Source organism: Passer montanus, unplaced genomic scaffold, assembly GCF_014805655.1.
Source record: "Passer montanus isolate IOZ18808 unplaced genomic scaffold, ASM1480565v1 scaffold116, whole genome shotgun sequence".
NCBI lineage: Eukaryota > Metazoa > Chordata > Aves > Passeriformes > Passeridae > Passer > Passer montanus.
Genome location: NW_024358278.1, coordinates 1,299,668 through 1,321,860, shown reverse-complemented (window position 1 = coordinate 1,321,860; position 22,193 = coordinate 1,299,668). Strand labels below are relative to the sequence as shown.

The window sequence follows — 22,193 nt, the reverse complement described above, 5'->3', positions numbered from 1 at the left end:
GTGGAACTGACTTTTGACAGCCATGTGAAGGCAGGCCCAGGGTGAGTCCCTGGTGCTGTCAGCAGCTCGTGTCCCAAGGGATGTGCTTTGTCCCAGACCTACCCTCTGGCTGTGGACGATGTTCTTGTGCTCGCGGGCCACGCGCGTCGCCCATTTCCGCGCCTCCTTGTTCAGGCTGTGCTCCTCGGTCGTTCCCGTCTCCGACTCCAGCTGTCGGCTCTGGAACGGGCAACAAGGGATGGGTTATGATGGCCCAGACCTCTGTGTTTGCCTACAGGGTAACTCTGTGCTACATTTATCAGCCTGGGGTCTCGCTGCTTATGAAACAAAGAAGGTGTGACAAGAACTTCCTGGTGAACTTTGGGATGGGCCCAGGTTGGGGGAAGACGACTTAAAAGCCAAAAGTTCAGAAGAATTCAATTCTCAAAGTAAACAGGCATTATAGGAAGCAAAGATCATGGAATGGTTTGGGATGGAAGGGGCTTTAAAAGCCCATCCAGTGCCACACCTTCCACTGTCCCAGGTTGCTCCAAGCCCTGTCCAACCTGGCCTTGGGTATTTCCAGGGATGACGCAGCCACAGCTTCCTTGGGCACCCTGTGTGAGGGCCTGCCCACCCTCATGTAGAACAATTCCTTCCTAAAGATGTAAAGTTTAGAGAGGCTCATTCTTTGTAAATTGTGATTAAACCACAAAGCCATCAAATATTTTAGTTCAGTGTGTCAGTTTCTGTCCAAAAATGTTTGTGTCTGCAAAACAGTCTGGAATTTCCAATCACATTTTTGATATTGTTCCATCTTACTTCTGCTTTTGTTGTGTCAATGACAAAAGTAAAATTGTGCCCCTCAAGAAGTTCCAACTAAAGCAAGATGAAATAGTTCTCTGCACTGTCTCCAAGCTGAACAGAACAGGAACATTTTCCAGCATGGAATTACTGAAATCATTCCCAATCTTTCCATCATTTCCATTTGTAACAGAATCACAGAATCATCTTCCATTTCTGAAGATATCCAGAAGCCACCTGGATACAGTCCTGGACAACCAGCTCTGGACCAGACAACCTCCAGAGATCCCTTCCAACCTCAACCAGTCCTTGTGATTTTTTTTTTCCTGATCCAGACACTGCAATCCACACCCCCTGCACTCCTTTTCAACACAAGTCCTGACATAATCCTGCCCACCCTTTGAGATCAACCAAAAAAAATCCCTTGCAAACTGACTCAAGAAGAGAGAATACGCACAGAGCTGTTGAAGTGAAAGAAATGCCTGTGTCACAAATTTCTCACTCTGTGTGGTTCAAATGACACCATTTTTCTTCCTCAGGTGGAGTCTGAAACTAGGGGAAAAGCCCAGAAGGATGAAAAGGTGGTTTAGGCAGGAGAAATCCAAGGTTAGCCATCAGGAAAGGGTAAGAGAGCTGAAAGAATCATTTTCAGGGTAGCTGGGAAGTCTCCAGCTGCTGCAGAAGAAGAGATGCTGTTATCAGGTATTTTAGCAGGAAAAGTGGAATGATTTGTGTCAAGGAAGGATGAGAGTTTAATCATCTACACCAGCATTTGGCACAGACTGGGGTAAAGCCAAGAACACCAGGAGGCAAACTGAAGTCATTCTGAAAACAAGATTCTTCTGCCCTTTAGATTACACTGTCCTCATGGAAGAGACAAAAATTACTAACTGTGGTTGACAGCCTATCAGGGGATATAATTGAAAAAGAGGCAAAATCAGTTCAGCTCATTACTGGTTCAGGGAAATTCTTTGCCAAAACTGAACCTGGCCTTTATTCTGAGTGTGTGAAATGCCAGCCAGAGTTATTTTCCAGGTACAGGGAATTGTCAGGCTTGGTGTGGAGCAGCCCAGAAGAGGAAGAGGAGAGGTACAGGCACAGGGCCAGCCCTGGGATGATCAGGTGGGAAGGTGAAGCTTCAGGTGAGGATCTCTTCACTCATCCCCTCAATTTAATTAGCAAATTGGCTTTTATTGAGATGGATTTAGAGAATCATATCCATTCATTACTGACTCCTTTCATCGCCTCTGTTAAGCTACTCCACTGTAAACTTGGAGAAGACAACACATGGATTTATTTAGGCACATCCAATCCTTAAGGTAACATTTCACCTCAGTTCTTTCCCAGTTTATCACACAGCTTCTTCCACAGCTTCCACCTGAGCCTAAACCTGAGCAGTATCTTTGACATTCCCTCTTCCCTATCAAACATCTGAGAGTGAAAACAGCCCATAACATATTTTCAGTGCTCCCACTGCCCTTGCTCCTACTCAGCAGCTCATTTTCATATGGAAAGAATCCAGACTTTTCAGTCACTTGATAATCTTCTCCATTACCCCAAGTGTGATTTGGGGTTTTAGTCTATTTATAATCAAAAGCGCTTGACCAGAAAAATGAATGTGGACTTTGTGGCTACACTTTAAGGCCTACTAAAAAATAAAGGAGTTTTGTAGGATCAGACTTTTATCAGTTATTTATAAAGCAGTATTGCACCCAGGCAGACCTCACCCTTGCTTAAAGGTCTAAAAATAAAACAAAAATAAAAATATGGCAATGAAAAGCCTTAATTCTGTACTCTCAGGGAAAGACAGACTGGACAGGAACATCAAGAAAATGAAAACTCAGTTACCATTAAAACAGGTGAGAAGAAAGGAGCTAAACCAGATTTATCTGCTGTGGACATTAAAGTCCAAATTGCAGGAAGGAAGGTGGAGGAACTGAAGAGTCTGATCCTGATTTACTCCATGAAGCTGAAGTGTTTTCAGGCCTGGAATGCCTCAATTTAACCTTTTCCAAAAAGAGAGGGAAACCAAACCCACTCTGCGTGGCCAAGGAATGAAGGGAGAGCCAAAAAACCTGAGCTAAACATAGATGGGCACTCTGCTGCTCCCTCAGGGCTTGGGTTACAACAAAACCAGTGTTTAGTGCTAAAAATTCGATCAGTAAACCAAACACAAAGTCCTGCACGGCTCCAAGCAGCTAAAAAGCTTAGGGGCAGCAATGCTGCTTCTTAAATTAACAAAAGCATCCAGGCTGCAGCCAAATGTCACTTCTCCATTTCGGTCTGAAATGTTGGTGCAGGTGCAGGATTTGCCTCCCAACAGGCCAAACTCAGCCTGTATTCTTATTTATCTGGTTATATCCGGATGCAGATGGCACAGTGCTGTCTTGAAAGCAAAAAAAAAATCGGCTCTTGAGCCCCAAAGTTCCTTATTTTTGTGGCTGAAGCCTAAAAAAGTTCACTTCTAGCAAGGCAAAATGCAGGGAACATTTATTGCATGCAAAGCACCGACATAAAACACAGCTAAAAACCAGGCATTTCTTTTAAAGAGAGGTGAAAACAAGAAGTTTCCATGCCAATGCTGCAGAGCAACACTCTGGGGAGGAGGAAGGAACACACATGACATTTTTCACACAACTCACTGCTAAACTCAGCAGTTCTGAGAAAATCGTGAGCCAACTTTGGGGCTCCTTCCAGTCTCTTGTTGCTGAATTCATTTAATTTTAATTTAGCCAAGAGTGAGCTGGGGCTGACTCATATTTCAGTCAATTCCAGCATTTCAAAATGGACACTCCTCATCTTTAAAAATTCAGATTTTTTTTTTTGCATAAAAGGGATTTTTTTTCCCCTCAGAATAACAAAAAAGGACTGAAACCCACTATTATTATTTTTACATATATGTTACAATAAGGCTAAATCCAAATCAACCTATTACTGCTGCTTTATAGAACCACATGCTGCTTTTTAAACAAACAAATTTATAATATTTTATTAACACTAGACAATATTATATAAACCTAATAAATTGATGAGGGGGCTGCAGAAGGAAAGGGACCATCAGGCTGGGCAGGGCTATTTTGGGGTTTTTTTTGTTTTGGTTTGGGTTTTGGGGTTTTTTGTTTGTTTCAGGGTTTTTTTTTGTTGTTGTTGTTTTGGAAGTCTAGAATCTTAAAAGTATGGACTTTTGTTAAATATCAGTGATCAACACAGCTTTGTTATTCCTCGGCCTTGATGTTTCTATATTAAGAATTTCTGCTGCATACAAGAGATGAAAAGCACAACCCTTTTGTTAAAATTAATTTGAATCTTATTTATTTCTAAAGGTTTTTATTGTTCTCACTGAAATTAATCTTGAAATTAGAGTGCAGAGTATTTTTGTTAATTTACTTCTGTTCTCACCCTCATAATTATCCTCATTTTCCTCAGCTCTCACAACAGCTGCATTCCCAGCCATTTTTTTCAAAAATCTATTAGAAGTAGAAATATGGAAAAATAGCCCTCATTAGGTAACCAAAGGCAAAAAAAGACTTTTAAAATCAAGTTTGACCCAGAAAAATTGATTTTGTAGATATTTCCAATGCAATATAAAAAAATTTGTAGTTCTGAAGCAGCCACTTCTTTCTTGTGCAACTTCTGCTCTCTGATTTTCACAGAAAATACTCAGAGCTTTGCTTAAATTTTGTTTCCCGACTGCTAAAAGCCAAAGAATTCTGTGTGCTCTCTAAATTAAAATTAGGTGGTGCAAATTAAAATAAAATCAACTAGGCAGTGAAAATTAAAATAAAATCCATTAGGTTGGGAGCCAATTCCAACTCATTATACTTAGGAGAAAATGAGAAATGAACCTCACATTCAACCTAAGTTAAATCCCCAGTAGATCCTAAACTTTCCTTTTTCTTCAGCATCAACCTCAAATATAAATATCAGATTTCAGATTTTATTTTAAGCACAACTGGGGTGGGAGGGATTAAATAAAATCCATTTTAGACAGGCACAAGATGGGTCAAGTCACAGAAGGAAGGCAGAGCTTTGCCCACTCACACCCACTGATCATTTCTTTACCTGAATGGCTGTAATTCTCCTCAAAAAGAATTCCTAATACTGAACAAAATTAAGTAATTACCTCTTTGTAATATATATTTAGCCTCAAAAAGGTTATACCTAAAACCAGTCTGTTCCAGTATTAAAAGGTTGATCAAATTAAAGAGTAACTTTGATTTTTTTTTTTTCTTTTAGTTTTAACTTCAAGAAAGTTATACTTAAACCTGGTCTGTTCTGGTATTAAATGTACAGATCACTGTAAATATAGAAATATGGGCCCTTTTTATGTAACTTATATAAAATTCCTTTATAGAAGATGCTGAGAAATTCCAAGATGTTCCTCTGAGAGTGAAGGGAAATTCATCTCTGTTTTCACTATCTACCCATGAAACAGCCAAGTTACGTGGGGGAGAAACTGCAAAACTTTCCTCTGAACTTCCTGAGGTGTTTTTGTGCAAATTAAGAGGGAAAAAATAACATTATTTTCATGTCACGAAGCTGTGGGAGAAATCAGCTGGGCCACAGCTTTTCCTCATGTTCTCTGAGGAAACAGTGAATAAAAAACAGGAAAAAGACCCCAAAAATGAAATGTCAGCTTTTCAGGGCCCTTCTCCTCCCATTCCAGGGACACTTTTGTGTCACCTGCCTCCTTTTCTCACGAGATAACCCTGGGATGAAGGAAAAAGCAGCTTTTCCAGGCAGGAAGCAGAGCAAAGCTGGCCAATTTCCCTTCTCTTCTGCCCTGCTCTCGTGCCTGATCTTTGAGCACAGGGCAGCGTTTCCACAGGCTGGGTTTCTGTGGAATTCAGAAATATCCCTTTTCCTCGTGGGAGGGTGGGGCATGGTGAAACTGGAGTATCACAGCAGCCCCTGTGCATTTCCTTGGGAGGATAAAGGTGTTTTAAAAGGTTCTTTTCCATTCTCTGCTTTGCTGGCTATAAATCCACGCTGGGAATTCTTTTCTGGAGAGGATTAAAGCTTGCTAGGAACTGATCAATCATTTCTTTCGGAGTATTTTTAGACCAAACCATGTCTTTAAGGGTAAGAGGTTTGTTTAAGGGATTTTTTTGACAACTTTCTTTTTTAAAAATAAGAATTTATGTCCATCAAAATGAACAAAGATAATGAAATCAATTTATTAAATTCCAGCTCAAATCAATTTTTTTTTAGATAAAGGAAAATACCTGATTGATGTAAAATATTTTGAAGTGGTTTTCTCTTTGAGCCACTCAGAAGTGTACATTTTACCTAGAGCAACTGGGATTTTTGGGATCAAAACTCCTGGAAGTTGATGCAAAATTGTTTCATTCCTTCCTTTCTTAGGAACAGACCCTTTTGCTCTGACTGTGCATGTTGGGATCATTTTGGAAGCAAACTGGGCTGTCCCTGACTCAAGGCTTGCACAGAAATCCTGGTAATAAGACAGAAGTTTGGGATGGACCATGCAAAAGTGGAATTTCCAGCAGAATTCAGATCTCTCCATTCAGAGCTCCACATCCATATTGTTTATAACATTCTTCCTGCCTACAGCCCTCACAACTCCATTCCAGTAATACTTAAATACTCTGAATTTTGAGCTCAGTCCCAGTGGATCAGCCTGAAGAGAGCCCACAACTTGTTCTTGGAAAAGGTTCATATTAAACTTTTAATGAGATGCACTTATGACTCTACTTTTTTCTTTCAGTCCTTGGTGTGAAAATTATCATGCACAACCCACAGAAATTAAAAGCCAACTGAGAAACCTCTGCAAAACATCTAGAAACAGAACATGTGGCAAAAGAATGCTTGGTGATTGTTCTCCTGCAATTAAATGCTGCTCCATCAATTAGAAAACACCCAATTTCTGAGCAATTCAAAGCCTGAGCAAGAGCCTTCATTCTCTTCTACTTATTGATTAAAAATGGGATTGCCCAGGTAGGATCCTGTCAGCTCAGCAGAATTACATGGATCATAAAGAAGCATAATTGAATTATTTTGGGGGAAATTGGTTACAGCCCGAGCAGCTGAAGATTAAAAAGCTGCAGAGCACTGAGAAAATTCAGGAATTCTGCAGCCCAAGGGGTTTAACCAAGCAAAGGAGTGAGGAAGTGAGACATGAAGGACCCATTCATGGCTTCCCAAAAATTCCTGGAGTGAGGCAGCACCAGCAGCACACGCGGACCCCGTGAGCCCACACAGGTGCCATGGCACAGAATCCTGGCATTCCTCACACTGCAGAGTTCCCTGGGAGAGACTTCCAGCTCTCCTGGCCATGGGGATGGCCCTGTGGAAAAAGAGCCAAATGGATCAGCAACGGGGCTGCACTTCACCAGTGCACTCAGAGCCTGCAGCTCTCAGACCTCTCCCTCTCACACAGGAGCAGCAACCAATTTCACACAGCACTGTCTTGAGCTGTGAAATTTTAATTCATGCCCCAGCAGATCAGAGTATCAATTACAAACCCCAAATTGATTAGAATATCAATTACAAAAGAAGTGTGAAGCTTCCCTCCACGACTAACACCCTTAAATTGTTTTTTCTCCTTGAAGTCTCATTGTGAAAAAAAGCTTTTTTTTTTTTTTTCCTTTTCTGTTTTATATATATAGAGATTGTGCATTCTGTTGCCACCTGTCCAGAGTGTAAATTCAGCATCCCACATGCACAAGGATAACACAGGGCTGACCAGAAACACCCCCAGGTACCTCTGCTATGGTCATTCTCATAGCACTGACAGGTGAGGGCTCAATCTCCACCAGCTGAACTGCATTAAAACTCTGGATGCAGCGAGTGCACAGGGATGAGAACACAGCAGCAAAGGTTAGAGAGGCAGAGCAAAGACTCAGAAAGATTCTGTTCATTGTTATCAAGAACAATCTAAAATTTATCACAGATGATCCTGAGCTGGAAGGGACCCATCAACGTTATCCAGTCCTGCACAGACACCCCAAAATCCCCCCCAAGAGCACTGTCCAAACATTTATTTATGGGAATAACTGACTCTTCCTGGAATAAAAATCAAAATCAGAGTTTGTTGAAAGGGAGATACAAAGGAGAGCCAGTCAGAGATGTCAGGGTGACTGGGAAAATCACCCTTATGCAGGTCTTCATCTGAATCACTTGAATGCAGATCAGGATTGCCCAAGTCAGTTCAATAAAGAATTCAAGTCAGAAAAAGTTTATAAGCTTTAAAGATCCATACTCATTTTAAACAGCTGTTTTTAAAAATAACATCACTAATGTCAATGGGACATCAAGAATCCACTTTAATCAAGGTGCTGTTTGGAAATGCACTTACATACTCTGATTCACTCACTTTTAATGTCATTAATGATTGCTTTGGAAGCAACACAGAAACCAAGATAAGATTCTTGCACGTTATTCTGGAATGCAGTGTTTTAACAGTATTATTTTTAGTAACACTCTCTGTATGTATCTCTAAGTATTCCTTGAGCAATTTAGGTGTGCAGGGACACTTTATTTGGCACAGTTGTAACCCAGTATTAGTGAATATTACGAGAACCTCACCAGCAGGACATAAAGGCAACAAAATTTAGTAGGAATTAGGTTGAAAGCAGTGAAACAGAGGACTGTTAGTCACAATCTGGAAGCCAAAAAAAGATTCTGCTCTTTTGTGGATGATCCAGAGTCTATTTGATGCTTTTTTTACCATCACCCTCCTCCTGCAACCAGGCCACTCTCCCTTTCTTTCCCAAAAATACCAGCACGAGGTTAAACCAGACTGGGATACCAGTGATTCTCTTCCCCATTTAGAACAATCTGCTTTAAAATAGAGCAAGACCAAGTAACTGCAGGGATTCACAGGGCTCTTACAGTGTCGCTGTCGCTGGGCTGGAACTGGAAAGGCTGAGGTTTGTGGAACACGGAGTTCTCCTGCAAGAACAGCTGGAGATTGTAATCCCGCACCACCTGAGGAAAGAAAAAGGTTTATTTAGACTCCTTGTTTGGTGAACTGAAAAACAGCTGGAGAGCAAAACCAGCACAGTTTCCAATTGAGATTAAACCTGCAGCAGAAGTTTGGGTGCACCAGCACGGAATTGAGGACCTGAGCTGTTCAGAGGCACTGTCAGGACACACAGGGAGTGACAAGGACCTAAAATATCCCTGCCATTTACCTACAAAATGGGGGAAAAAACACCAGCCACAGAATAGACACCCTGTGGTGTCACTGCCATAAATATTTTTCCCTCCTCTTGTGGGTAATTTCCTGTGCACTGCTCTTTCTTGAGATGGAAAGTCTAAATTTGGCAGAAATTATTAATTGTGGGAGCTGAAAAGACTTATTTGGAGTAACGCATCCAAAATCAGTTACAAACTTCATCTCTCTTTATTAAATTGCTTTCAGAGAAAACTCTCCAAGCTTGCATTTTGCTGAAGCAAAACTCCTTCAGCTCCCAAATTTGTTTAATGATATGTTTCAGGCAGCATGACACAGATCCCTAAACAAACCTCTTATGTCACAATTTACACAGATTTACAAAGAAATACCCAGTGATTGCAAGATGAAAAAATAGGATCACTGGTTGAAGAACTCTCACAGAGCATTCACTGCCTCAATTGATGAAATTGCATCAAAATTATATCAATTTATTACCAAACTGGGGGTTTACATGTACAAAGGAGATAATAAAGATGGTATTTATCCAGAAATAGCAGCACTGTGCATGACCAAGAACTCTGTGTTGCATGGACAATGGGAAATAAAACTTGTTCTCTAATGCAGCAAAATGTTGATGCTTGTGCTGCTGAAATACTGAACTGTAAAAAATTAATCTCCAGTTAAAGAAAGTAAATAGTCCTCCAGGGCCAATAACACACTCATCTAAACCAGAAAAGTACATAATTACTGCTCCAATTTGAGCAGTTGAACATAAACACACTCAAATGGGGAGAAAACAGACAGGGATTTGCATCACGAATTCCCAGAAATAGAAATTCAGAAAATACTAAAGAAGGAAACATCTGCAGCTTCAGAGGATGCTCAGCCCTGATCTGGCATCAAAATAATTTCATTTAAGCAGCTATTCCATTGAATTGTCCTTTAGATCCATGTGAACACTGACCATAGCACACAACCCTGGGCCATGCCAAGTATGTGGAGCTATTTTAACTTCAATTAGGAAAACCCCCCCAAAACAAAGTTACTGAGGATGTGAACACCTCCACAGATATTTTTATGTGCTTTCCCCAGAAATCTGACTCCCCAGCAAATCAGTTCAAAGCAGAAAACTCATTTTTCCAACAGCACTCCTAGGAGATTTCCCCTCAAAGCCACAGTAAGTGGTTAAAAATGAAAACAACTTTATCAGAACAGGAGGCTTGGGAGGATGTGCAAGCCCAGCACATGAAATCCTGCATTTGCACAAAATATTGGACAACTGATAAAAAAGAGAATAAAAAGACTCCAAAGCAACACTGTATCCTTGGGATTAAGCTGCAACTTTTCCAAATAGATTTCCTGTTATTCAGTAATTAAATCAATGTTCTTACATGGTTTCTTTCTGAAGGCAATGTCAATTGACAGGTTACAGCAGACCTGAAATCAAACATCAAATACATCCCATATGCAGAAACAAGGCACAGCTAGAGATGCACATAAAGGAAATTATTTGCCCTCTTACCAGAAAGCTCACAGAAATATTACTCAAAACAGCAAATGGAATTTCAGAAAATATTCCAAAGAAAATCAGATTTTGTTTTTCAAAAGAGAAGTGCAAGAAGTACAAGTCTAGAGTAAAACTCTTCAAGTAAAAACCCAGCATTTTATAGACAAAATATGGGTTTTTTAGCTGTTTCCCTCAATCTGCATCACATGAGGTGACAGCCTGCCCACCCAAGGAGCCATCCCTGGCACTTGTGGGAAGCATTTGTGTCCTCCTAAAGCAAATACAATTTAATTCCATCCTGCAAACAGAAATGTAGTTCAGATGGAAGAGCAAAAAGATTCCTCCCAATGACCTGAAGTGTCTCTTCTAAGCAGAGCCTGCCAAGCTTGTACTGCAACCTAACAAAGAACAGGTGAAGCATTCAAAACCCCCAATAAATATTTAAAACCTCTGCTTTGATGACAGGTTTATTCTAAATTGCTAACAAATTTATTACATGTTTAACAACTCAAGCTGCCTTTGAGAGACACGGATGGGTTTTGGTGGAGAGAAAATGGTTTTTTCTGGGTTTTTTTTTTTGGGCTGATTAGTGCAACCTGTTATGGAAAGAAAGGATAAGCAAAGCCTGTGGAAAAATCCATTAATTAACATATTCAGAGCAAAGCACACATCTTCAGTAGCAAAGCAACACAAATTTCTCTTCTCCACATTCCTGAAGCACAAGGAGAGAAGCAGATGGAGTTGTAGAAACCAGTTGTAAAAGCCCTGTTGAGACCTGCCAGCTGGATTTACACTTCTGTCCCTTCTCCAGGCATTGTGCCCATGGAGTAAAACACAAACACAGCTCACACACACAGCCTGACTTGGTGGTTGTGTAAAATCAGCCAGACCTGGAGCTCTCTGAGGCACCCCGACCTCAGCACACACAAATACCTGAGGAAAGGATTCCTGCTCCAAGGAATGTTTGGATATGGCAGTTTAGAACTGGATCAAAGTCCCAACCAGGCAGCTCTCTGAGTATTCTGAACACAAAGGATCTGATACAACAGTGAAAAATTAATTATGCAGACATTATACAGCAGCCTGTTTAGCGAAAGATTCCAAGCCAGCATTTCAGGGGAAGGTATTTGAAGCAGACCTGAATAACACACCCCAAGGTAAATTATTGAAAGCCCTTCTACAACTGAAGAGAAAATGGTGTTTTGATTATTTTTACAGTTGCTGCCAAGTGAATTCAAAGCTGAGGGTGAAGCCCATTTTTCATACCCACACTTTAGACCTCTGAAGGTGTGAGATCACTTGCTTGGAGGTAAATAAGGAATGTGTTAAATAAGCTTTTGCTCCAGATCTCTGTGTGAATGAGCTCTGTTTCTGGGTGGGTGGGTAAGGTAAACGTAAAAAGGAATATTATGACTGCACCAAAGCAGTTTTTTCTGAGCTCAATGGCAATTTTTTTCCCCTTCTTTTAGCCCAGCAGATGAATTATTTAAGTATCAAAATTACCCTGGAAGCGATCACGCCTCTCTCAGTCTGGCTGCTCGACAAAGCAAACAAACCACGTCTACAACAGGGCTCTAATTTGTTTGCTGTGTTCGCCACTCTTAATTCCAGGGAGAAAACAGCCTAATAGCTTGGATTTTATGTTGACAGACAATTATTAAGGAATGATCCAAGCAGTTTCCTGGGGCTTTGCTCCAGATTACACCCTGCAGAACCCTCAGCTGCAATTTCCCCTCCCAAACGTGCAGGGTGAGGAGAGCAGAGCATCTCTGGATGCAAATGCACTCAGGGGAAGGCAGCCTGGGTGCTAGAGGAAAAATGCTCCCCAAGAAAACTGTCTGGTGCCTTTAAACCTAACACCACTCAGTAGTAACCAAAAATAACAACATTTCAGTTTTGTCAAGATTTTGGAAGCAAATCCCAGGCCTGAGGATTTGTCCATGCTGCAAGGATTCAGTTACAAAGCATCATTCAGTTCAAACTTACCCTGCTGGAAGTCTCCAGTAAAAACTGGAATGTGTTTTGTACAGCTTGGCATGTCTCTAGTTCAGTCCTGCTGAATGCCATTAAATAATCCTTAAGGTGATCGTATATATTTCCATCAAGAGCCTGCACAAAGGAAAGAAATAAAGAAAATCAGGAAAAGCACGAAGTAACTCTGTATACAATTCATCAGTATTCACCCAGGGACTTGCAAGATGCTCACACCAATTTTTTTTTAGCATATTTACACCTGTGAGGAGTGGACAGAAAGAGAAGTGGAAGAAGGACAAGTCTAGAGTAAGACTGCTCAAGTGAAAAGGAACTCAAATTGCATTTTGATACAATCACAGCCCCAGACTGTTTTGGGTGGGAAGGGACCTAAGAGAATCCCTCACTCCTGGCAGGAGGAGTGCCAGTGCTGGGCTCCATTAGATGGCAGCACACAGCATTGCAACAACAGCCCGGCATTCCCATCCAGCTGTTCCCAGGGGCAGAGCAGCTCTGGAAAGGGAAAATGCTCAGGGAGATGTCACTGAGGCCAAGGAAAACCCAGAACTGCCAGGCCATGGGGTGCTGCCAAGCAGAGTATTCCTCAGGGAGTGCTGCCAGGACACTCAACATCTGGATGGGACACGTCCCCAGCTGTTTTGGGTACAGAGATACCAAATAAGGAACACAAATGTAGCAGTGACAGTGAAGTTCAAACCCCAAAGCTCTGTTGTGAGCAGAGCTGTAAAATCACATCACACAGGGCAGGTGACACAAGTTCTGTGTTAAATATCACTTTGAAAGTGATTGACAATGTCATTTAAATGGTTAACTCAGGATGTATTTAAATATATGTGATATAGACTTTTAAATAGGTTATATTTCACAGATAATCATTTCAACAGTGTATTCATGGAAACTCCATTCCATTCCAACACACTCAAGAATGTGCTTCTCTAGAAAATTGTATTTTATTATTTAAATAATTTTCAAAATTTGAGGGGGGACAAAAGAGTGAAATTGTGCAGGACTTAAAGAATAGGTTTGCCCCTGAAAAATCAAGCCCAGTGTTTAAGGTGAGGAAAACAGACACAATGAATCAGACACAAATCCTGGAAGTGCTGGACAGGGCTTGGAGCAGCCTGGGATAGTGGAAGGTGTCCCTGTCCATTACAGGGGTGGAACTGGATGAGCTTTTAGGTGCCTTCCAACCCAAACCACTGCATGTTTTTATGAAATCCCTCAGAAGTTAAGAACAGAAGAGATGTTCCTTCTGCAAAACTTTTCCAGCAGCACACAGCCACCTTCAGTGAGGGATGCTTTGAGGGTATAATCAAATTGTGGGAGTGGAATTCTCACATCCAAACTCTGATACCCCAAACCCACTCCACACAGCACTATTTTATTCACCCTCCACCTTCCAAGTGTAAAGGAATTTTTAGCAGACTGTTTCCTCCAGCTTTACACATTAAACCTGACTCAGACTCAGTAGTTCTGTGGTCATCAGGAAGCCCAACCAGTGGCAAACTGGGAATTCCTTCCAAGCCCCCTGACTGTAGCTGCTTCACTCAGGGGTTCATTCAGGCTGGGCTCGAGGGGTCAGCAGCCAGGGCAGCTCCTGGAGGCCCTGCCCCAGGAAGGACTTCCCAGTATGGCTGGGAAAGAGCTTCAGGATAACTGCCCCAGCCTCCTGCCAAACCCTCTGTTACACAGAATTTCTAAAAATTCTTATTTCAAGAGTTATGTAATGCCAGCTTAGAGCCAATTGAGGAAAACATCAGGGAACTCCCAGCAGCAAATCCACAGAAAGCATGGAGCCATACACAGGTTTGGTTCTTGTTTGTGCTGCTGGGGGCACAGCTTTGCTGGGATTCACAGGATTTGAACATTCCCTGTGCTTTTAGCCCTGAAGGACACACGAGTGCCAGAGTCACCACCCCATTCCAGGGACACTCATTTCACATCCAGTACAGGCAGCCCCAACAGCAGCTCAGCCCTGTGCTCACTGAGAATACAAATGATGGCTAAAATTGCCAAGACTGCCTGTGCTCTCCCTGGGGGACCCACGGGGAGCCTGAGACTCCCCCAAAACAGAACTGTCAAATTTATCTGTTCCTAAAGCTTTTCAGCTCAAACACCACGGCTGGAGTGCAACTCTGCTAAGAAATGTGAAGAAATAATTTCAGTTTGGCAAGGCAATTCCAAGTGCTCAGCTTGCAAAGCAGCTGTGATTTTTTTCATCCCACGATGCCATAAAAGAGAATTTCACAGCTCCATATTAAACCCAAATGTTGTTTTTATGTCAAACCCCACAGGAAGGGCTCGTGTCATTACATTTCAGTCTTAAATGCTGAGCTCTGCCTTGGGTTTTGACACTCTGGGTGCTCTGCAGAGCCAGTGGAGAGAAGCTGGTGTTTGTGTGTTGTGATTGATCCCTCTCCAAGATAGATGGCTAAAATAGGTCAGCTGAAAGGCAGGATGCCAAGGGCCTATTCCTCTTCACTGACCGTAAATAGTGCCCCCACAATTAGCTCACACAGCCACGCCAGGCACACACAGCCCAGCCCCACACGTGTTCATTCCCTCCAATTATCATCCACACAGCACTGGGGAGTAATTCATGTCCAGCTGCAGCCTGCAGCTCAAGGAATTGCAAAAAAAAAAAAAAAAAAAAAAAAACAGGGAAAAAAAGAGGGAGAAATATTAACTTCATTATCTCCCCCCTTCCTCCTGCAACGACCACAGCTCTGCTGAGATGCCAGAAACCCCCCCAGTGTGATATAAAAAATAAAGATATTTAAGAAAGAACATCAGAGCAAAGTGTGGCAAAACATTAGGGAGCACACTGGTCTGCCAGCATGTGAGAACTGCACTACAGCCTGGCTCCTTTCATTAATTAAAGCAGTTTCAATATGATGAAGTTCTTAAATACCAATGAGAGCTGCCAGAACTGAAGTTCTGAAAGTCACTGCAATATCACACAGGCAGGGCTGAGAAAGCAGCTCCAACACAGGCTAAAAAGCACAGAAAAGGTGACATCCCATCAGCCACAGCATCAGAGAGCTGGCTGGTTCCAGCCTTGCAATAATAATGGATTTATGCTTTCTATAAAATGGTAATTATTACATCGAGCTGGATGTGTTCATGTTAAAACAAAAGACTTGACTTGCTGAACTGTGGGATATAAATTAACATTCACGTGGGGTTTTATCAGCTGAATCTCATTCACTTACAAACACTCTGACCCAAACCACTGAACATCACAGGTTTTGAAAGGAAAAGTCTTTTCAAAATTTCTCATCACACAACTTGAAGGGGAAACTGGGAAAAAAAAAAAGAAAATCAAAAAACCCAACACCCATTATTCCTCTACAATGGCTTTTGTTCTCTTTCTGACTCTCCAGAGAGCACTAAATCACTTACTGTATTACAATCCCACTGAAAAATCTGTCTTTTTGTCAACTTCAAAAGGAAATCAAGGGTTTTTTTTAAAAAAAAAACAAATCTGGCATCAAACCCAAGATAATACGAAGTTAAGTAGCACAAAATTGCAATTTCCAAGGATAGGAAAAAGTCACTGTTTTTTCTGAAATAATTTCTTTACAGCAGAATTGCCATACTAAAGGTACAAAACTACTTCCCCTGTGTCCAAGCTTGAGAAGCTAAAAGCTGGAATTAGGGCTGAGAAGAGCTGAAGCTGTTAATAAAAACAATGGATACACAACAAAATTAAAGCCTATTTTTAGAAGAAAATCTATATATTAAACCAATACAATTATATACAGAGTGAATGGGACAAGAACACTGTTCTGATTTCAACATCCAAGTTTCATGGATAACTTTGAGAGTTTTTCCCAGAAACAAAACTTCAGTCCCAGCTCAGATCATTTTCAGGAGGGCTTTTGTTGTGTCAAGAGATGATACCAAACATTTTGGGAATTTAGCTTTAATCATTCCACATTCTATGAAAATTCCCTCAAAAGCAAATATGTAAATAAAAGTATTTAAGCTATTATTAGGACATTTGGTTGCCTTTGGGAGGTTGTTACTCATTTAAAATAACATACAATGCATAACAGTCTCTGTGTAGAATTTTCATCTTCATTTCTGTGATTATGAGGTCTCTTCATGAAAACATTTCATGTCAGGTCTCAGCCACACTCCACTTAAAAATTATCATTTCAATATCTTGGAGAAGACAGAGAACAAGCTGAACTACTCTGTATTTTTTATTTAAAAAGCAAACAGAAATTAAAAATGGAAACACTCTGCCCAACACAATGCAGAGTTGTGTGAAGCCACCAAGGCGAGTTTTCCCCGTTGTCCCATTTATTCCTGAAATATTCCTGGTATTCTGTTCATGTTGTCTTGCACAGAAACTCCTCAAATCTGTGCTGAAGCTCTGGGTAATAATTTTACACTTTAAATTCAGGTGTTCAAACTAAACCTCTCATTTAACCACCAGGCACCAAAACCAGTGCTAGGCTAAAAACCCTCAATTAAAGGCACACTTGTGAAGCCATGTGGGTTTCACTGACTAATTCACACCAGTCTCATCTGAATCACCACTGCCTAGAAATAATTTGATATTTGCAAACACACATTTATGTTTTTATGCATTTTAAACTCCCTCACCCCACGCCTGTGACAAGAACCATCATCCTCGAACTAGGGGTGGAATGGGATTATCTTTAAGGTTCCCTGCAACTCAAACCATCCTATGTCTCTTTGAGATTAAGTTTTCATTTCAGAACACCCATCCTTCCCCGAGCTGATGTCACCCAGCAGTTTTTGAGGGCAGATTTTGCCACTGAAATCCTTGGCAAAGGCTCCCCGAGCTGCCACCGCTGGGCCGGAAACAATAGAACTGATGTGGAAGGCAAGGAATTTCCTTACATGGGTGGAGGAACAGCACAAAATTAGAGCTGACCCTCCCCTGCATGGGCTGCAGCCTGAAAACAGAAAGATAAGGGAAAGAAATGAGCTGAACAAAAATCATTGTGTCTGTGGAGTGGTGACTTCTCTCTGGAGTCAATGGGACTGCATCCCGGTAATGTGACTTATTTTCCTGTTCAGCCCCCAAACCAAAAGGGAGATCTGTATCATAGATTCCACTCTCTATTTTACAATTATATGTATGTGACTATAATTATATTAAAAATGAAAATTCAATTCTTTTACCACCCTACTTTTATTTGCATTAAACCCCCTGTTTTATCTATCCCTGCTCTGCTTTGCTTTGAAAACCACTTGGAATCCATTAAGAACAGGGACTTGAGTTCTCATCCTTGATTTTCTGTAGTATTACTCAAAACTCTTCCTCACTTAAAATTAAAAGCCCAACAATCTGAATGGCAGAACAAACATGCTGAGTGAAGCTTTTTGAGTGCTTGTGCTTGAAACTCCTGCCTCCACTTCACTAAATAAACAGAGTGATCTCACGGATGGCACAGTCTGGAATTTTCAGCTGAATGATTCTGGTAAATGAGACTCCACTGAGTGTTTTAATTGTTATGTGTCAGAAAATATAAAATGAATATTAAAAGGAAAGGTTGATGTACAGACAATAATAACTGGTCAACAGGTATTCTTAGAATTAAAGCATCAACTTCAGTCTTCTCTAGGGTGAGAAGAGATGTCTCAGTATTTTAGCCCAAAGAGAGCAACAAATCTCCTTTTATCTGACAGTGAAGGATAAAGCATTTTAAAAACTCATCTGAAACTCAGAACAAAGTCAAGAGCCCGGATCAGCTGGATTTGCCACACTCAGCACTATTCAGAGCCATGAAATGGAACAGCACTTCCCAAGGACGTGAGGAGGAGAAGGAAGGAAGGTCAGGAAAACCCATCCTTTCTAGGTAAGAGCTCCATTCCACAGTCTTTTTCCTTTAAAAATGCTGATTCCTAGCATCAGTTTCTCCTAATACACAAGAAAAGCTGCTTATTTTTCCTTTTTAACTCTTCCATCCCTGCAGCATTTGTCTCTGCTGAAATCCCTTCCCCTCCATCAAGATCCCTCAATGTAGAAGTAAATCAGGGCCGTGTTTGTCAACAAAACACAACACCTGAGTCTGAATTCCCAAGAAAACCCAGCTCAAAGCCCCAGCAGTGTCCCTGAACAACCTGTCTGGAGCAACTGGAGCTGCTGGCATCAGGCTCCAGCATTCCCAGAGATCCTGCAGGAACAACTGCACCCTGCCAAAGCCCATCAGGGATTTCAGGGCTGCAGCCTGACTTCCAAATGACAGGAAGCTGCTGCCCAGCCTGCCCTTTGCAGGCTCCTTCTTGGGGAAAAATCCTGGTTTTCTGCTGAGCTGTGCAAGTAGAGAAAGCTGCTAGGAAAAGCTGAGGGCAAACCCCAACTCTCTTCTTTGATAGAGAGTGAGAGCTGCACTTCCTCAGCCTGCAGGGAGAGCACCTAAGTTCTGGCTCTGTAAAATCAGGATTTCAGGTTAACAAAAATCGCATCCAAAGCAATGCAGGGCTAATCTAAGGCTGTAAAATTATCTGTATCTCAGGATAATCTTACACATCCAAAGGCTGTATTGACAAGTCTGCTTTAGTGAGGTCCAGAAGCAACTCACTCTTGAAGTATCACTAGCTAGTTCTGCCTGGGAATATCTGAAATCCAGTGCCTGGAGCACTGATCCAGACCCAGAGTCTTTAGCACAGGAAAGACATGGACCTGTTATAGCAGGCCCAGAGGATGCCAGCAGGTCTGAGTGAAGAAGGCTTTAAGAGTCTCCACAAAAAGATCCTCTCTGGCTTCTGCTCCTTGTGTTGAACTTCCACAGAAAGTAATTTTAAGGAATTTTTATAACTGTGTCCCTGTCCTGTTGCTGTCAGGCTAATTAATTTCTCCTGTTTCTTTTTGGTTTCCCCAAATCCACATCCTGCATGACCATGTGCTATTCTGGAGTGCATTTGCTCAACCCAGCACAAGATATTCCAGATGAAGAGCAGAGATACATGAAAACCTGGGAATAAAACCAGCAGACCACGAGGTAGGAAGAGAATATGATGATAGGAATAGAAAGTGCCTCTTTAACTTGACAAGGTTTGATGAAATTCAGAGTTTCCTCTTCTCCACACCCTGCAGGAGCTCTCACCACGGCAAACAGGGGAACAATGGACACTGGAAGACCACAAGAGCCCCAAGTTCCTTTCAGCTGGGTGCCCATGAACACACTCTGCACTTTCCCTTACCCCAGAGCTTTGTGTTTTCTGCTGTCAGGAGTTTGGGGCTTGTTTGCAAGTTCTTTGTTTGCTCTCATTAGTCACTTGATGATTGTTCTGCACATCATTTTGTTCCTTTACAATCTCGCCAGGGTCATTGTTTTTACTGACAAAACCTTTGTTGTTGGGGCTGCAGCCTCCTCTGAGCACAGAAAAATATGGAACAGCCACCAACAGATGCCTGTCACCCTCCCCCAAAGCAGGAAAAAGTCCCTTTAAAACAAGAATTATTGATAATAACAAGATAAAAATAATTGATAACAACAAGATTTGCTTCCACCATCTCATGGCAGTGCCCTGCAGTTGTCACATTTCAGGATGAGGGTCCTGTAGGGGAACACAGGCATGGAAGGAAATACCCTTTATAATTCCTTTAATTGCCACAAGGCTGACAGCAGTGAGAGTTACCTGGTGGAGGCAGCACTAAATTACCACTCCAGGGTTAAAGGAGAACTCCACTGAAATCAGTGAGAACACCCTGATGTGAGACTGCCAGAAACATGGAAAACCAGATCCTCAAATTCTACCATGTAAGGCTTAAAAAACTCTGGAAGATAAAAACAGATTCTAGGAATATCTAGGAATACATTCCCCAAAAGTATCTCCCAAGACTTCTTGGAGCTAGTTTGCTTTTTCTTGCACAGCTCTGGAATAAATCCCAGGGGGATTCCACTTTTGACAGGCTGAATTGTTAATAAACTGCATCTTTGCTTTTGTACTTCCTCATTCTTGAGGGGAAAAAAAAAAGTTCTGGCTCAAATCCAACATTTGGAAGACAACTTTGTGACAGAGCTGTCACCATGATGATTATCTTTGCATCTGGAGAGTACAGAGTGCTCTACACTGCTCATGCCAGTAATAACTGGCTTCCTTCACGTGGAAAAATGTGCACTTAAATCCTTCAGCACTCTGACACCATTTCTGCTCCTCAAGGATTCTTCTGCTGACCACAAGACCATCGTCATCGTCACAAAATGTCTGAGGGACAGCAGTGGGGTGTGTAATCTGTCTGGAAATTTTAGTTCTTCTTACCCAAAAATAAATTATTTTGCTGCTCAGCTCAACAAATATTTTGATATTTTGACATGATCTGGAAGGTAAGTTAAAGAAATGCACTTTGCTCAGGAACAGACCAGAGGTGATTATTTTTACCTCCTACAAAACCAAATCTCACATGGAGAACCAGCCCTGGGAATTCCTCCTTACAGAATTCCATCCAGATTTATCAGGATAAATCCATAGGAACTCTCATGCTACAGGAGAATCATCCCTGACTCAGACACAAGCTTGGATAAATCCAAATCTTTTCTGTATTACAACAACACGAGCTAAGGGAGAGAAACCTTAAACTGACACAGATGTGCAGATGAAAATGTATTTCACAACAAATCCCAATGTTTCTTAATAAATACTTTCCTTATAATATTTTCTTTAAGCTATTTTCCTAATATGTTCTTTAAAAAAATTAAGAATCAAGCATTTCCTTAAAAATACTTCTCTGGATGATAAAATGCATTAAAAAGGAGTAAAAAAAAATAAATTAGATACTGAGCATAAACATTCCTCAGGAGCTTGTGGTTACTCTTTTGCACCCTTGCAGGTTTTTTTTAACCACCTATTTTGCTGGGTTTAGGTTTTAATTCAGCTGATTCAATCTCTGTATTATCATTTTCATTTACTTCTTCAGATAAATCTCTTCAACAAAACCTTTTCTGCCTCAGCACAGGCTGTTGTTCTCAACTGCTCCTTGGATTTATCATTTCCATCTCCTTTTTCTCTATGAGAGTTTAAAATCACCTATATTCAGTGACCAGGCTATTCAAAAGCTGCTCACAGAGTAGGTTCAGGGATGGAAATGTCCCAGTATTAAAAATTCCAATAATTTAATATATCCCCAAGCCTTTCAGGTTGTTATCATGCCTAAGAGATACAACCTGCAGCTTGATGTGGTCCAGCAAATGTAACACTGCTCTCTCTCACCCAGAACACGAGTGGTCTTGTCAGGATATTCTGAATATTCAGGCATTTTCCAAGTCAAACTACAAACTCAATTAAATTTTATGCTAATATATGAGACAATTCAGCAATATGAAAAGGGCAGAGTGTATCTCACACAGGGAACTACGTTCCTGAACAGGTATCCTACAAAAGGACCACTCTGCCAGTCACACTAAAATGCAAGGACCAAATCCAACAAAACTATTTCAAGGAATTTTTGTAATCTGCACCAATGTGTTCTTATAAGGAAAATGGCCCAGAGTCACAGCACTGTGATTATTTGCAGTAATTATGGAATCACAGAACAATGACAGCATTTATCTCCCACAATAAAGGAAAAATCATGGTGGGGGTAATGCCAAAGGTATGGCAGCTGCAGTGCAGCAGGAAGATTAATCCTGGGTTCCCAAACCCCACTTGGGAATTCTGGGTGCCAATTATGCTTTATTCCTTCTAGGAGTCCATTCTCAATTATCTCCAGGGAATCACACTAACAATTTATGCCTGCACTCCTTGTAAGCACCAGTGGGTGAGGACAAAGATAATTTGAGCCTGAAGTCC

General features: G+C 41.3%; 1 protein-coding gene across 4 annotated transcripts in view; it reads right to left on the bottom strand.

The window, feature by feature from the left end:
* FCHSD2 (FCH and double SH3 domains 2) overlaps positions 1-22,193 on the bottom strand; it is a 121,985-nt gene that overhangs the window by 19,764 nt on the left and 80,028 nt on the right. For 2 of the 4 annotated variants that reach the window (XM_039697055.1, XM_039697053.1), the window contains exons 9-12: positions 12,414-12,536; positions 8,635-8,730; positions 7,506-7,577; positions 103-219 (exon numbers count right to left, since the gene is read on the bottom strand). In XM_039697055.1, the coding sequence (XP_039552989.1) occupies positions 103-219; positions 7,506-7,577; positions 8,635-8,730; positions 12,414-12,536 (408 nt within the window). The remainder of the gene's footprint in view (positions 1-102; positions 220-7,505; positions 7,578-8,634; positions 8,731-12,413; positions 12,537-22,193) is intronic. The other 2 variants (XM_039697056.1, XM_039697054.1) reach the window with 1 other exon arrangement.